The sequence below is a fragment of the Salmo trutta genome, chromosome 17 (assembly GCF_901001165.1).
Source record: "Salmo trutta chromosome 17, fSalTru1.1, whole genome shotgun sequence".
NCBI lineage: Eukaryota > Metazoa > Chordata > Actinopteri > Salmoniformes > Salmonidae > Salmo > Salmo trutta.
Window position 1 is genome coordinate 58,140,176 of NC_042973.1, and position 15,132 is coordinate 58,155,307.

At 39.9% G+C, this 15,132-nt stretch overlaps 1 protein-coding gene across 1 annotated transcript in view; it reads right to left on the minus strand.

The window, feature by feature from the left end:
* The window catches only part of LOC115151395 (zinc finger protein 501-like), a gene marked incomplete at its 3' end in the record, with an annotated part of 77,698 nt that overhangs the window by 1,555 nt on the left and 61,011 nt on the right, over positions 1-15,132 (minus strand). Inside the window, exon 2 of the mRNA XM_029695301.1 lies at positions 13,551-13,932. Coding sequence (XP_029551161.1) covers positions 13,551-13,932 — 382 coding nt within the window. The remainder of the gene's footprint in view (positions 1-13,550; positions 13,933-15,132) is intronic.

Consider the following 15,132-nt stretch of genomic DNA (forward strand, 5'->3'; position numbering starts at 1 on the left):
TTGGTGCTGCTGGCTTCCGGGTTGGATGGGCATTGTGTCAAGAAGCAATGCGGCTAGGTTGGGTTGTGTTTCGGAGGACGCATGGCTCTCGACATTCGCCTCTCCTGAGTCCGTACGGGAGTTACAGCGATGAGACAAGACTATAACTACCAAATGGGGAGAAAAAAGGGGTGAAAAATATATATATATTTAAAAAAATGGGGAGGAAAGATTAGTTTTCACAATGTATTCTGAATATTACAGCTCAAGATCAGGAGTGCTACTCAAATAAACTCACATTAAGCTCTGTGTCTATTCACTAATTCACCACCGTGGGGGAAAACTCAGGGGAGTTCTCATAGGCTGACAGCAAAAATAGCCTCCATTTACAGGTTGCTCACACTACTTTTGATTATAACTGTAAGGCTCGTTTGAATCTCCTGATTAATATAATGTTTGTGTTATTGTCGAAAATGTACTACTTTATATTTAAAAACGACTTCAACCAGTAAAATGCTCTTTGGCTAGTTTTCCATCAGCCTAACAATGAGGGTTTGTCCACTAAGTGTATGCCAAAATGGTCTATAATCTCACCTAACAATAACATAGACCCACAACTTCACCTAACAATAACATCGACATAATGTAGGACCCATAACTTCACCTAACAATAACATAGACCTAGGACTATAAATCATTTAATATTTCAGGTGAAACATGGAAACTAAAATGTCTGTGATGACATTTCATAACCTGATCACCAGATAATTTTGTGAATAATCCCACTAGGCTACTCTGTAATGAGTTGTCATTCTAAATGTCCTGAATAAAGGAAAATAGCTCTGTGTGTTGTACAATAGCCTATCCATCAAGGAACAGGTCTCTACACATTATGAGCTAAGTATCTCTGTGTCCAGACAGACTAATGAGACCCTACTGTAAATCAAGTAGACAATAACACATTATAAACATCGATTTGTTTGGGATATTGGATCCAATGAAGAGCACGGCATAACTGTCTTTACCGGTGTAATGAATGAAGAAGCACATTTGACTGGCATGCAGAAAATGATTTCCTGGATCAGCTGATGATAGTTGAACATGTGACTAACTAAACAGCTACAGTATTAAGTATTATGTGCAATTATTGAATAACCGAATTAATGACAGTATCCATTTGGGTGTTGTCAATAAAGTTAAGGTGACTCTCGGTTAGAACCATTGGATTTAGCAAACTCTGAAATGATTTAGGATTTCTGTGCCCATGAAAACTGTTTTCCCAGCGTAATATAAGGAGACACTAAATGATACATAGTTCGAGTGCATTTCGGAGATCTGAATACAAAAAAAACTGTCCGACAGCAAGATCCAGTATTTAAGTTTAAGTTCATCATATGACAAGCGCAACGTTATGACTATAACTACTGTTCCCTGAAGGAGGTAAACTAGGTACAACATACTATTAAATCCACACCTCGCTGGAAGCACCGCATTCCACAGGTGATGAGCATGAGACTCGGATATATTCCTTAAATGATTTAATCCTTAAATTTAATACCTCACTTCACCGACCCAGGAAGTGGCGGAGCCAAAAAGGTGTTGTAACTCGTTCAAAACTGGCACGCAGATCGGTAGAAATGGTCAGATAAATTGGCAAATGGAAAAGTTTGCCGATTTCACCGGAAACTTCAGCAGCATAACATTAGAATTGACGAAGGCCAGCAGCAGGTGGGGAATTGGTTATTTTCTTCTGGTTATATTGATCTCTGGCTTCCTCAAGTCATTTGTGTGTGTTAATTATTTAATCAAACGCTTGAAGCATCAGTTCAGTTCAAGTTCTGCACATACAGTTGATTTTATTAAACACATGGGGTGTGTCTATATGAACAAATACACGTCATAAAATTTCAACCAATCAATTGGTAGAAAGAAAATACTATTTTCTTTAATCTGCCCTAGAACAACATACATGCATTCAGACCCCTTTTACACATTTTGTTATGTTACAACCTTATTCTAAAATGGATTACATTTTTTTAAATGATCAATTTTCAGATAATACCTCATAATGACATCACAATACCCCATAAAAGTGAGAGAAAAAAAGTTTAGAAATGCTTGCATACCAGTGGATGTATCTCTGTAGGACATGCCAGTAGGCTACAGTAGGTTGTATCTCTCTAGGTCATGCCAGTAGGTTACAGTAGGTTGTAACTCTCTAGGTCATGCCAGTAGGCTACAGTAGGTTGTAACTCTCTAGGTCATGCCAGTAGGTTACAGTAGGTTGTATCTCTCTAGGTCATGCCAGTAGGCTACAGTAGGTTGTAACTCTCTAGGTCATGCCAGTAGGCTACAGTAGGTTGTAACTCTCTAGGTCATGCCAGTAGGCTACAGTAGGTTGTAACTCTCTAGGTCATGCCAGTAGGTTACAGTAGGTTGTATCTCTCTAGGTCATGCCAGTAGGTTACAGTAGGTTGTATCTCTCTAGGTCATGCCAGTAGGTTACAGTAGGTTGTATCTCTCTAGGTCATGCCAGTAGGTTACAGTAGGTTGCATCTCTCTAGGTCATGCCAGTAGGTTACAGTAGGTTGTATCTCTCTAGGTCATGCCAGTAGGTTGTAACTCTCTAGGTCATGCCAGTAGGTTACAGTAGGTTGTAACTCTCTAGGTCATGCCAGTAGGCTACAGTAGGTTGTAACTCTCTAGGTCATGCCAGTAGGTTACAGTAGGTTGTATCTCTCTAGGTCATGCCAGTAGGCTACAGTAGGTTGTAACTCTCTAGGTCATGCCAGTAGGCTACAGTAGGTTGTAACTCTCTAGGTCATGCCAGTAGGCTACAGTAGGTTATAACTCTCTAGGTCATGCCAGTAGGCTACAGTAGGTTGTAACTCTCTAGGTCATGCCAGTAGGTTACAGTAGGTTGTATCTCTCTAGGTCATGCCAGTAGGTTACATCTCTCTAGGTCATGCCAGTAGGTTACAGTAGGTTGTATCTCTCTAGGTCATGCCAGTAGGTTACAGTAGGTTGCATCTCTCTAGGTCATGCCAGTAGGTTACAGTAGGTTGTATCTCTCTAGGTCATGCCAGTAGGTTGTAACTCTCTAGGTCATGCCAGTAGGTTACAGTAGGTTTTATCTCTCTAGGTCATGCCAGTAGGTTACAGTAGGTTGTATCTCTCTAGGTCATGCCAGTAGGCTACAGTAGGTTGTATCTCTCTAGGTCATGCCAGTAGGTTACAGTAGGTTGTATCTCTCTAGGTCATGCCAGTAGGTTACATCTCTCTAGGTCATGCCAGTAGGTTACAGTAGGTTGTAACTCTCTAGGTCATGCCAGTAGGTTACAGTAGGTTGTATCTCTCTAGGTCATGCCAGTAGGTTACAGTAGGTTGTAACTCTCTAGGTCATGCCAGTAGACTACAGTAGGTTGTATCCAAGTGGAAACAATTATCAACCCAATGTGGAAAGTGTTGAATTTGGTCAACAACAAAATGAATGGCTTATTTGCTACATGAGGTTTACTTGATCCAACAGAAGTTTCGTAATGATTAAGTTGTTATGTGGACACGTGACATACCGCCAACTTTGATAAAACACTATAGGAGTTGTCTCCAGATCGCTATGCATATTCATGCTAGTAGCTTAGCATCTCTCTCCATTGAATACAGGCGGTTGACGACAACAACCCTCATAGAATATGAACAATAGATTACAATAATAAGATGTATCCACAAATCCAAAGACAGGATAGGTGGGAGATAGACAACCCACAGTGCCTCTTTGTGGACAACGACTCCCCTTGTCAGGACGGAGAGACATCTTGTCAGTATATCCATAATCTTTGGTGTAGCCAACCCAACTCTCACATGGCTCTATTGGGGGTCACGGTGTGTAGTAAAACATCACTACATTAAAATCACTACATGCCGTGGCCCCCCAGTCTGCGGTCAGCAGATAGACCCTCCTCAAATATATATGTTAAGTCACTTTTTGGAAACGGAACGGAGAAAACAAGGGGCAGCTTGTTCTCTACGTCGTCTGATTCTAGACATATCAGTCATCATCCCAGGACCCTCCGTTGAAGAGGTATTGACGAGCCAACTCCGAATATCCACAGTTAAAAACTAATTGAAGGCGGTACTTACTGGTGTTAATCAGATCTCCTGTCTCCTCCTCTTCATCTTTCAATGTGACAGTAATCTCTCCTTCCTTCTTCACTCCAAAAACAGCATCCTCCTCTTCTTCCTCTTGTTTAACTGAAACGTCTTTCTCTTCATCTTTCACTGTAACAGCCTCACCCTCTACTTCTTGTTTAACTGTAACATCCTCCTCTTCCTTCTCCTCTTTCACGACAATGTTCAGCCCCAGAGCTTCTTTCTCCGTCCAACAGACCTCCTCTTCTTTAACAGGAGGGGAGTAGTTTAGGGAGCTCATGTTCGGGGATGTTAGCTAGCTAGCTATCATTAGCGACTAGGCTAATGCTAACTTAACCAGCCAGCTACTATAGCTGACTAATACAAAATAACGTAATATTAAATTAAATAGGTTAACAAGTAGATACGACAGAAGTGTGTCTAAAACACAGTAGGTAATATAGACCGAAAGCGTATAAATAGCTTGAATCTTCGGCTATGTTGGCTAGCAAGCTACCGAGGTGGTTGACGTGCTGTTTATGAAGAACCGTCCACTAGATTATACGTCACGCTGCAGCATCGCCTGAAAGACGCACATCGCCGTCTGCTGACTGGAGGGAAACGCAGTTGAGGATCACATTTTATTTTCAGACTAAGATTATTTTACATGGATTTAATTAAATAATACTATTATATTGAGACATACAAAGACAGGAATGTGGTGATTGATTAGTGAGAATAAAAAATGTTCACTACAGCACATTTAAGGCAGTTTCATTCAGTCAAACAACATATAAATAAGTAGCCAGTTACTGTAGGTCTTTACTGCTCCTACATGGTGTAACAATACATCATGTAGATGTATATAATGAACAGACTAGGTCTATACTGCTCCTACATGGTGTAACAATACATCATGTAGATGTATATAATGAACAGACTAGGTCTATACTGCTCCTACATGGTGTAACAATACATCATGTAGATGTATATAATGAACAGACTAGGTCTATACTGCTCCTACATGGTGTAACAATACATCATGTAGATGTATATAATGAACAGACTAGGTCTATACTGCTCCTACATGGTGTAACAATACATCATGTAGAAGTATATAATGAACAGACTAGGTCTATACTGCTCCTACATGGTGTAACAATACATCATGTAGATGCATATAATGAACAGACTAGGTCTATACTGCTCCTACATGGTGTAACAATACATCATGTAGATGTATATAATGAACAGACTAGGTCTATACTGATCCAACATGGTGTAACAATACATCATGTAGATGTATATAATGAACAGACTAGGTCTATACTGCTCCTACATGGTGTAACAATACATCATGTAGATGTATATAATGAACAGACTAGGTCTATACTGCTCCTACATGGTGTAACAATACATCATGTAGATATATATAATGAACAGACTAGGTCTATACTGCTCCTACATGGTGTAACAATACATCATGTAGATGTATATAATGAACAGACTAGGTCTATACTGCTCCTACATGGTGTAACAATACATCATGTAGATGTATATAATGAACAGACTAGGTCTATACTGCTCCTACATGGTGTAACAATACATCATGTAGATGTATATGATGAACAGACTAGGTCTATACTGCTCCTACATGGTGTAACAATACATCATGTAGATGTATATTATGAACAGACTAGGTCTATACTGCTCCTACATGGTGTAACAATACATCATGTAGATGTATATTATGAACAGACTAGGTCTATACTGCTCCTACATGGTGTAACAATACATCATGTAGATGTATATAATGAACAGACTAGGTCTATACTGCTCCTACATGGTGTAACAATACATCATGTAGATGTATATAATGAACAGACTAGGTCTATACTGCTCCTACATGGTGTAACAATACATCATGTAGATGTATATAATGAACAGACTAGGTCTATACTGCTCCTACATGGTGTAACAATACATCATGTAGATGTATATAATAAACAGACTAGGTCTATACTGCTCCTACATGGTGTAACAATACATCATGTGGGGCTTTAAGGCGATGCTGTTGGTGTGACGTATAATGTAGTGGACGGAACGCTTCTTTCAACAGCAACAACAGTTATTCATCCACCTCGGTAGCTTGCTAGACAAAATAGCCGAACCAATAAAGCTCTTTAGACGCTTTAGTGTATATTAGCCACTGTGTTTTAAACCCACTTCTGTGGTCTAGTTAGTTATCAGATTTAATTTCATATTTACGGTGTTGTTGTTATTAGTCAGCTAGCAGGCTGGTTAAGTTAGCATTAGCCTAGCTAGCTAACATCCCCGACCATGAGTTCACTAAGCTACTCTCCTCCTGCTAAAGAAGAGGAGGTCTGCTGGACGGAGAAAGAAGGACTGTGGCTGAACGTTGTCGTGAAAGAGGAGTAAGAGGATGTCACAATACAAAAACAAGTAGAGGGTGAGGCTGTTACAGTGAAAGAAGAAAAGAAATACGTTTCAGTTAAACAAGAGGAAGATTCGTTCAGAGTGAAAGAGGAGGAGGATGTTACTGTTAAAGAAGAGGAGGAAGAGGAGGATGCAGTTTTTGGGGTGAAAGAGGAGGAGGAGGAGATTGCTGTCACATTGGAGGAAGACGAGGATGAAACGGGATATCTGGGCTCGGTTTCCCAAAGGCATGTTAAGGCATCCAATGGTTCTAACGATGAACGGGCCCTGATTAACACTAGTAAGTACTGTCTTAAATACAGAGGCACAAACTCTGCAGTTGTTGATCTGATGTTTGGTGTTAAAGTGGAAATATGCAATAGCTACATCCATATTTAGACTTTTTAAATTATTTATTTATAGCCGTTGATTCTTGAAGAATATAACACATGCTTCATGAGCTTAGTTCAACTGTTGTACCCCATCAGAACCCCAAATAAGCTTTTTTTACTCCAATGTTTAGAAACAATTTAAATGATAAACAAACACTGTAAACACTCAACATGGTTAAAACTATAATGTTGATATCATGGATGGTCAGTCCTTGCATCCGTAGGTCTGTCTATGAATTTGAGAGTAATTACATTTCTCCAGCCCCATCATCATCTTATAACCAAACTAGTGGTGGAATGACAGCTTTGTTATTGTATGAACTGCAGATTGGTTGATAGATGTGCGGCTATTTTATAGGGGTAACCTAGGATTTAAATAGCAAAAAATAGTCAGCCCTGAGACTTGGTTTGGTAAACAGCTGAGGAATGGGGGCTGGAGAAATGTAACCATTCTCAAATTCATAGAAAAAGCTATTGTAGCAACCGTAACCCAAAACCTAGCGACCTCCTCAAGAAGTTCAGACATCTTGGCATAACAGTTATAAGGTGTTGGCTTGACTTTCAGTGGACCCAGGTTTGAGTTCAGCTCTGGGCTACCCCCTGAATTCACTACCCTATAAATACAAAGACTGGCCATCCATGATGTTATAATGATAGTTTAACCAGGTTTCTAGGCTATATAGTATATTCTAGAATTCATCCATGATGTCATAATGATAGTTTAACCAGGTTTCTAGGATATATAGTATATTCTAGAATTCATCCATGATGTCATAATGATAGTTTAACCAGGTTTCTAGGCTATATAGTATATTCTAGAATTCATCCATGATGTCATAATGATAGTTTAACCAGGTTTCTAGGATGTATAGTATATTCTAGAATTCATCCATGATGTCATAATGATAGTTTAACCAGGTTTCTAGGATGTATAGTATATTCTAGAATTACCAGTGCAGATTTTATGTTGGGGACAAATTGTTAGATCTGTTGATAAGTCATTATAAAATATTCAGCCAAATTTATTAATAGCATTTACATTAAAAGCGAAACATACATAGATTCATTAACATTCATTCTTTGTTTAATTCCATTAATTGGTTTGAAACGTTTGTTTTAAAACCTTCTCAAAGTTGGTGCCTTGACGGTTTTGTAAAAAACGGTTTATCATAAAACACTATTTTAATTTGTTTAAAATTGAACATTTATTTAACTAGACAAGTCTGTTTAGAACAAATTCTTATTTACAATAATGGCCTACCCCAGCCAAACCCGGACAATGCTGGGCCAATTTGCGACGCCGTATGTGACTCCCAATCACTGCCGGTTGTGATACAGCCTGGAATTGAACCAGGGTGTCTGTAATGACGCCTCAAGCAGTGAGATGTAGTGCCGTAGACCATTGCGCCACTCGGGAGCCCAACATTGACTAACATTGGCTGGCATGCAATGTGTTCCCCTTCCAGTGAATTATGCTTACTCGTGTTCCCCCGGCGTTAGGGCAACCCCATTCCTATTTTACATTTCTGGAGTTTATTGGACATTTTCCAGTATCTATACTGTTTTCTTAGAAGTAGTAAGCAAAATCAATATAGGGTTAACCATTAGACATATGGAAGCAGAATCCATGTGATTGTTCAAAGCTGGATCAACACACCTGGTCATTGTGGGTCTTGTGAAGGCCTTTGGACAGGAACATTGGTTAATCATTTGTAAGCACCATAGGCTTGGACTATGTTCTTTGTATGTGTATTAATCTTTTCTTACTTTTGTTGACACAGATTTCACCGCTCTTCACTCCTTTACTGCACATCGGTGGAAATCCATTTCACCATGAGAGTGAAATCCCGCTGGCCTTTGATGGGGAGATCATCCAGGCCCTCGAGGACGTCCCCATGAGAGGGAAATCCCGCTGGCCTTTGATGGGGAGAACATCCAGGCCCTCGAGGACGTCACCATGAGAGTGAAATCCCACTGGCCTTTGATGGGGAGAACATCCAGGCCCTCGAGGACGTCCCCATGAGAGTGAAATCCCACTGGCCTTTGATGGGGAGAACATCCAGGCCCTCGAGGACGTCCCCATGAGAGTGAAATTCCGCTGGCCTTTGATGGGGAGAACATCCACACCCTTGAGGACGTCCCCATGGGACTTGGGGCTCTGCTAAGGCTGTATTTTTATTTTCCCTTCAATTTCCCCAAAATGTCAGAAAAACACTTATGTTGTTAAGTTACTGAGTTCTGGGGATCAGAGAAGTTGGGGTGAAGTTACCAGATGGATAAAGATGGAAAACTTCCTAACATAACTAAGTGAATATGATATACACACTAAAGCTGAAAAAAATCTGTATTTAGCATCAAGTCTACAATATAGTTAGTTGACCTGTGATTCATTTGTAATGTTTTTATTGTACATCATTATTTATATATTTTTAAATGTCATAAAAATCATTATACAAAGTAAATGTATTATTTATTATGGTCTGACATGCCTGCAGAAATGTTGCAATTTTGTAATGTGTTTTGTTTGGTAAATGGTTTTGTAAATATTAATTCACATTTGTGGTGCCACTAAATAAACAATGAATTATTTAAATCCATATTGTCAATATTATTATTATTATGTTTTTATAATGGAGTGAGGGTTGACAGGGAGTTTAAAAAATGAACCCCAAAAGGTTCTTTGAGGAACCATGATAAGGGGTTCTTCTGAGAACTTATAGGGGTTCCCACAAAATGTTCTTCAAATAACTTTTAGGGGTTCCCCCACAGTTTCATTTTGAAGAACCTTTACAGGATACTCAAGGAACCTTTACTTTTTAGAGTGTATATTGATATCTTATACTATATCATAAATGGTCTTAACTAGTAAACACAGATCGCTGAATCAGCCTCAGAGCCTCCTGACTGGGCCCTGTTTACACCTCCACACAGCAATACACACTCAGAGCCTCCTGACTGGGCCCTGTTTATACACCTCCACACAGGAATACACACTCAGAGCCGACGAGGCTTTTCTAAAAACTCCATGTTGCGCGTTTCGCTCACCTCTTTTTTTTAAACTACGTTTGAGATGTGGTATCCACTCAGCTCGCTGCCTCTCAGATCAAAGGTGACCCACCATTGAGCTGAGATTTGCTCCTTTCCCGAAGTGTGGTCTCCCTGAGATCCCAAGTTAGAGGGATCCCTCGTGCACGATTTACCCAGGTCACCAGGAGCGGTCACCAAGTGAAGATTAACATCCCGATCGCCAAATGTGGTTGTTAATTTCTTTAATATCAATTGAGGAGAAACTTATCACACAAGTCAGTTATTCTTAAACTAAATCTTTATTCACTTATAAGGGAGCAGGTCAATACAACGTACACATATAAAGTGAATCAATTGAGTGCCCTACCATAATGATGGCTGGTGGACCCACGGGACAAAAGTACAAAGGTCTTTTACAGCCCTTTCAACCTACATGACTAACAATAGATGTATAGAACGGGTCACAAGGTTAAGATGTGTATGAAAGATACTTATAATTCTCAGCAGACAGTATCTGCTGTAAAAACACTACTCTGTGTCGAGACCAGGGTCTGGCCCTGGGGTCATCTCTCCCTGGTACCATATAGAACAGAAACATTAACTCATGTTCTGGAATGCAGTCTCTTTAGGTTTTATCACCCAAAATACATTGTAAATCTCCTGTCAGTGTTTTCTCCCAGAGGCCCATCCTCAGTAGAACACACAGACACAATAGTTATAAGAACCCTCTATTCTGTTGCATAAAACAACCATTTGATGCAATAAAAGAATTATAACATAATCTTGCAGTTTTGCTCTGTGTCCACTGAAAGTTGACTAGTAACAACAACTGGGACCTAAAAGACACCCACCATGAGACCCACTAAATCTGCCCAAGAAGAGGCAAACAAAAGAAAAACACACACCAAACTTAAAGACAGGAAGTAAACCAAAAAGGTGGAGCAACTAAAGGTGTTGACTCTCCACATGTATCAAGACAACTGGAGCACTGGGCCAGACACTCTTAAATAGAACCTGGACCAGCTCAGGTGAAACACCTTCCCACTAACGAGATGGACAAGCCAGCACAGGTGTAACACATACTGACTAACGAGGTGACACCAATCAGTGCGTCCTACGTGCTAACGAGCTAGACGTGCTAACGAGCTAGACGCGCTAACGAGCTAGACGGGCTAGACGTGCTAACGAGCTAGACGTGCTAACGGGCTAGACGTGCTAACGGGCTAGACGTGCTAACGAGCGAGACGTGCTAACGAGCTAGACGTGCTAACGAGCCCTACGGGCTAACGAGCTAGACGGGCTAACGAGCTAGACGTGCTAGACGCGCTAACGAGCTAGACGCGCTAACGAGCTATACGTGCTAACCGAGCTAGACGTGCTAGACGTGCTAACGAGCTAGATGGGCTAACGAGCTAGACGCGCTAACGGGCTAGACGTGCTAACGGGCTAGACCAATCTGTGCACCGAAGATACATTTCAGTTGAACAACCCCCTTTCCTATATGCTAACATCCAACCTCAAAACAACGATATTTATATATATATTGTTATATATATAAATATATCCTATATTTTTGTTTAACAAGTTTGCTCACCACCAACAGACTATAATGCTTCACCAATATAAAACAATTAAAAACAAGAAAAAACACGTATTTCTAAATAATAATATACGATAGTATAATTGTTTTCAAAATGTTCTTTATTTCATCAAAACTCAGTTGCTTCTAGAACTCTGGTCGACTTTTTATTTTACCTAGTCAAGTCAGTAAATTATTATTTACAATGACGGCCTAGGAACAGTGGGTTGTTCAGGGGCAGAAAGACAGATTTTTTCCTTGGCAGTTCGGGAATTCGATTGAGTTTTAGTAACCTTTTACTCTCTAACCACTTGGCTCTGCCCCACTTGGAACGAGTCCAGACAAAACTCATCTCCAATACAGAAAAACGGGCAGTCAAAAATAAATTGTGATCCATGGCAACTCACTGGCTAAACACAAAAGTTTGACTTCTCACCCTTGAGACAATCAGCAACCAAGTTGTGGAGTGGAGCTTCTCTCTCTTTTCAGGGTTCACTTGATAGGCATGTTGTTGGATCGGGATCCAGTCCCCAATGTCATGCTCTGGTACATTTGGGTTGGCACATCTGAGAATGAACCCTGATATTCTAAAAGCAGGGCAACAATGTCAATATAATTGAAACCAAATATGATCAACTGGTTGCATAAATAATTATGATTACTAAATCTTACAGGAATATTAAACATGAAATATCAAAACCAAATGTACACCCCTTTGTTAATATGTATTGGCAATAATTAACTTAATGGTGAGGCATGGAATAATAAAACATGTATCTTTTGTCAGGCTGGATGTTTGAAATATGAGATGATTTGAGTCTTGCTTCTTCAGTAGTGGAATAAAGACAATTAGCATTTGAATGTTGTAAAGAAATACTGGAGTGATGTAGGATTGTTAATAAAATTGATTACAGACCAATTGATTATTGGCCGTCGGGCATAGTATTCTTTTCAATGACATTTTGCTAGATGGGATAGCCCCAATGTCAAAACAGTTTTAAAGTGTCCAAATCAATCACCAATATGCAGAAACAGTTTGTGATGTATTGAAAACCTAAACATAAAATGTACTATATACACAAACATCTGCCACAATAATCATATTACTTGTATTTTTTAAACAAGCACCTTATAAACTGCACATGCACCAGAAACGCTGTTGTTTTGACAAGTAGCAATAAATCACTTATATCCATTAGGGGGGAAATCAGGTTGTAAGTGATGTTGAAACTAACACAACTAAAAAAACACATGGAAATGGGAGATATATTTTACCTCACTGGTTAGAGGACAACCTGTAGAAGACAGTCAGCTACATTTTGGAGTGATGCATTTAAATGTAGGGGTCGCTGAACAAAGGAACACAACACTTATTTGTCATAACTCATCGATATCATGTTGAAATCATTTGTGTGATAGAAGGGAGATGAGGTTGCACGTCCTGTTAAAACTAACAGCTCAAAAACCACATGGAATCTGGGAATAATGTGTACATCCCTGGTTAGAGGACAATTTGTAGAAAACAGCTCGCTACCTTTTGAAGTGCTGTATTTTGATTCCAGTGCGTCACCAACGTGGTAAGTGTAACACAACTCTTTTTTTGTTAGTCAAATTTAGTTAAATCACGTAAATAGTAACTCTTCCATTTCAGAGCCTGGATTTTCCCCCTGAGGCTAATATCCATATCATGTTGCAATCAACTGATGAGGGGGGCAAACTTTTAGGCTTCTACATTGTGACACTATTAAAATACTCCTACTACAATGTGTTAACATTCTATATTGAGTCATTAATTACTTGATATCATGAAACAAGTCCTTCGTGTATTTTCTAATATTTGATCAGAGATCTTTTATCAGATTATCTCTAGTCACAGCTACGAGGTTTTTCTCCTGTGTGTGTTCTCTGGTGTTGTACCAGAATGGCTGACCGATTAAAACTCTTCCCACATTGATCACAGGTATAAGAATTCTCTCATGTGTGTGTTCTCTGGTGTGATATCAGGTTGCTTAGCTGAGTAAAATGCTTCCAACATTGATCACAGCTATAAGGTTTCTCTCCTGTGTGTGTTCTCTGGTGTGATATCAGGCTCTGTGACCAAGTAAAACTCTTCCCACATTGAGTACAGCTATAGGATTTCTCTCCTGTGTGTGTTCTCTGGTGTTGTACCAGATTGCCTGAAGTAGAAAATTTCTTCCCACATTCATCACAGCTATAAGATTTCTCTCCTGTGTGTGTTCTCTGGTGTGATATCAGGCTGCATTGCTGAGTAAAACTCTTCCCACATTGATCACAGCTATAAGGTTTCTCTCCTGTGTGTTTTCTCTGGTGTGATTTCAGGCTGTTTGAATGAGTAAAACTCTTCCCACATTCATCACAGCTGTAAGGTTTCTCTCCTGTGTGTGTTCTCTGGTGTGATATCAGGTTGCTTCGCTGAGTAAAACTCTTCCCACATTGATCACAGCTATAAGGTTTCTCTCCTGTGTGTGTTCTCTGGTGTGATTTCAGGCTGTTTGAATGAGTAAAACTCTTCCCACATTCATCACAGCAATAAGGTTTCTCTCCTGTGTGGATTCTCTGATGAATTTGAATGCCTGCTGAGGAGGTGAATCTCTTCCCACAGTCAGAGCAGCAGAGAGTTCTCTTCCCTGTGGATCTCTGCAGGTGTTCTGATCTGGAGAAACTCTTCTCTGCCTCGTCAGCATCATGATGTTGTTGAGGTTCCCCAGAGGACCCACGGTAGTCCTGTCTCTCTCCTGTGTGAACAACAAAGTCAGACAGATGGTTAAAGGCCCACAACAGCGGAAATCCACTGTAAAAGGTGATGCCAACAGCGTAGCCATGATGTTGTACAACAATTGTCGTCTGTAATGAATGTAATGATTATTTGACAATTGTCTTAACTTCTCTAGGGTAGGGGGCAGTATTCCGGATGAAAGGCGTGCCCGTAGTAAAATGCCTGCTACTCAGGCTCAGAAGGTAGGATATGCATATTATTAGTGGATTTGGATAGAAAACACTCTGAAGGTTCTAAAACGTTTTGAATGATGTCTGTGAGTATAACAGAACTCATATGGCAGGCAAAAACCAGAGAAGAATCCAACCAGGAAGTGTGGAATTCTGAGATCTGTAGTTTTTCAACTGATTGCCTGTCAAACATACAGTGACTTAGGGTTCATTTTGCACTTCCTAAGGCTTTCACTAGATGTCAACAGTCTTTAGAACCTTGTTTCATGCTTCTACTCTAAATGGGGAGAGAATAAGAGCCCCTTCAACCAGTGGACCCTGCTGAGGCCAGGGAGTTGTTTACTGCGCAGTCACGCAGGCGCGCCGTTCCTTCTTTTTCCTCAGTAATGAATACGCTATTGTCCGTTTTGAATATTATCGAAGATTTATGATAAAAATACCATAAGGATTGATTGTAAACAACATTTGACATGTTTCTATGGACGGTAATGGAACTCGACTTTTCGTCTCGGGTTTGCGCTCGCGCAATGTGCTTTGGAATAGTGAACTGAACACGTGAATTTAAAGGTATTTGGTATTTGGACATAAATTATGGACTTTATCGAACATTTCTTGTTGAAGTGG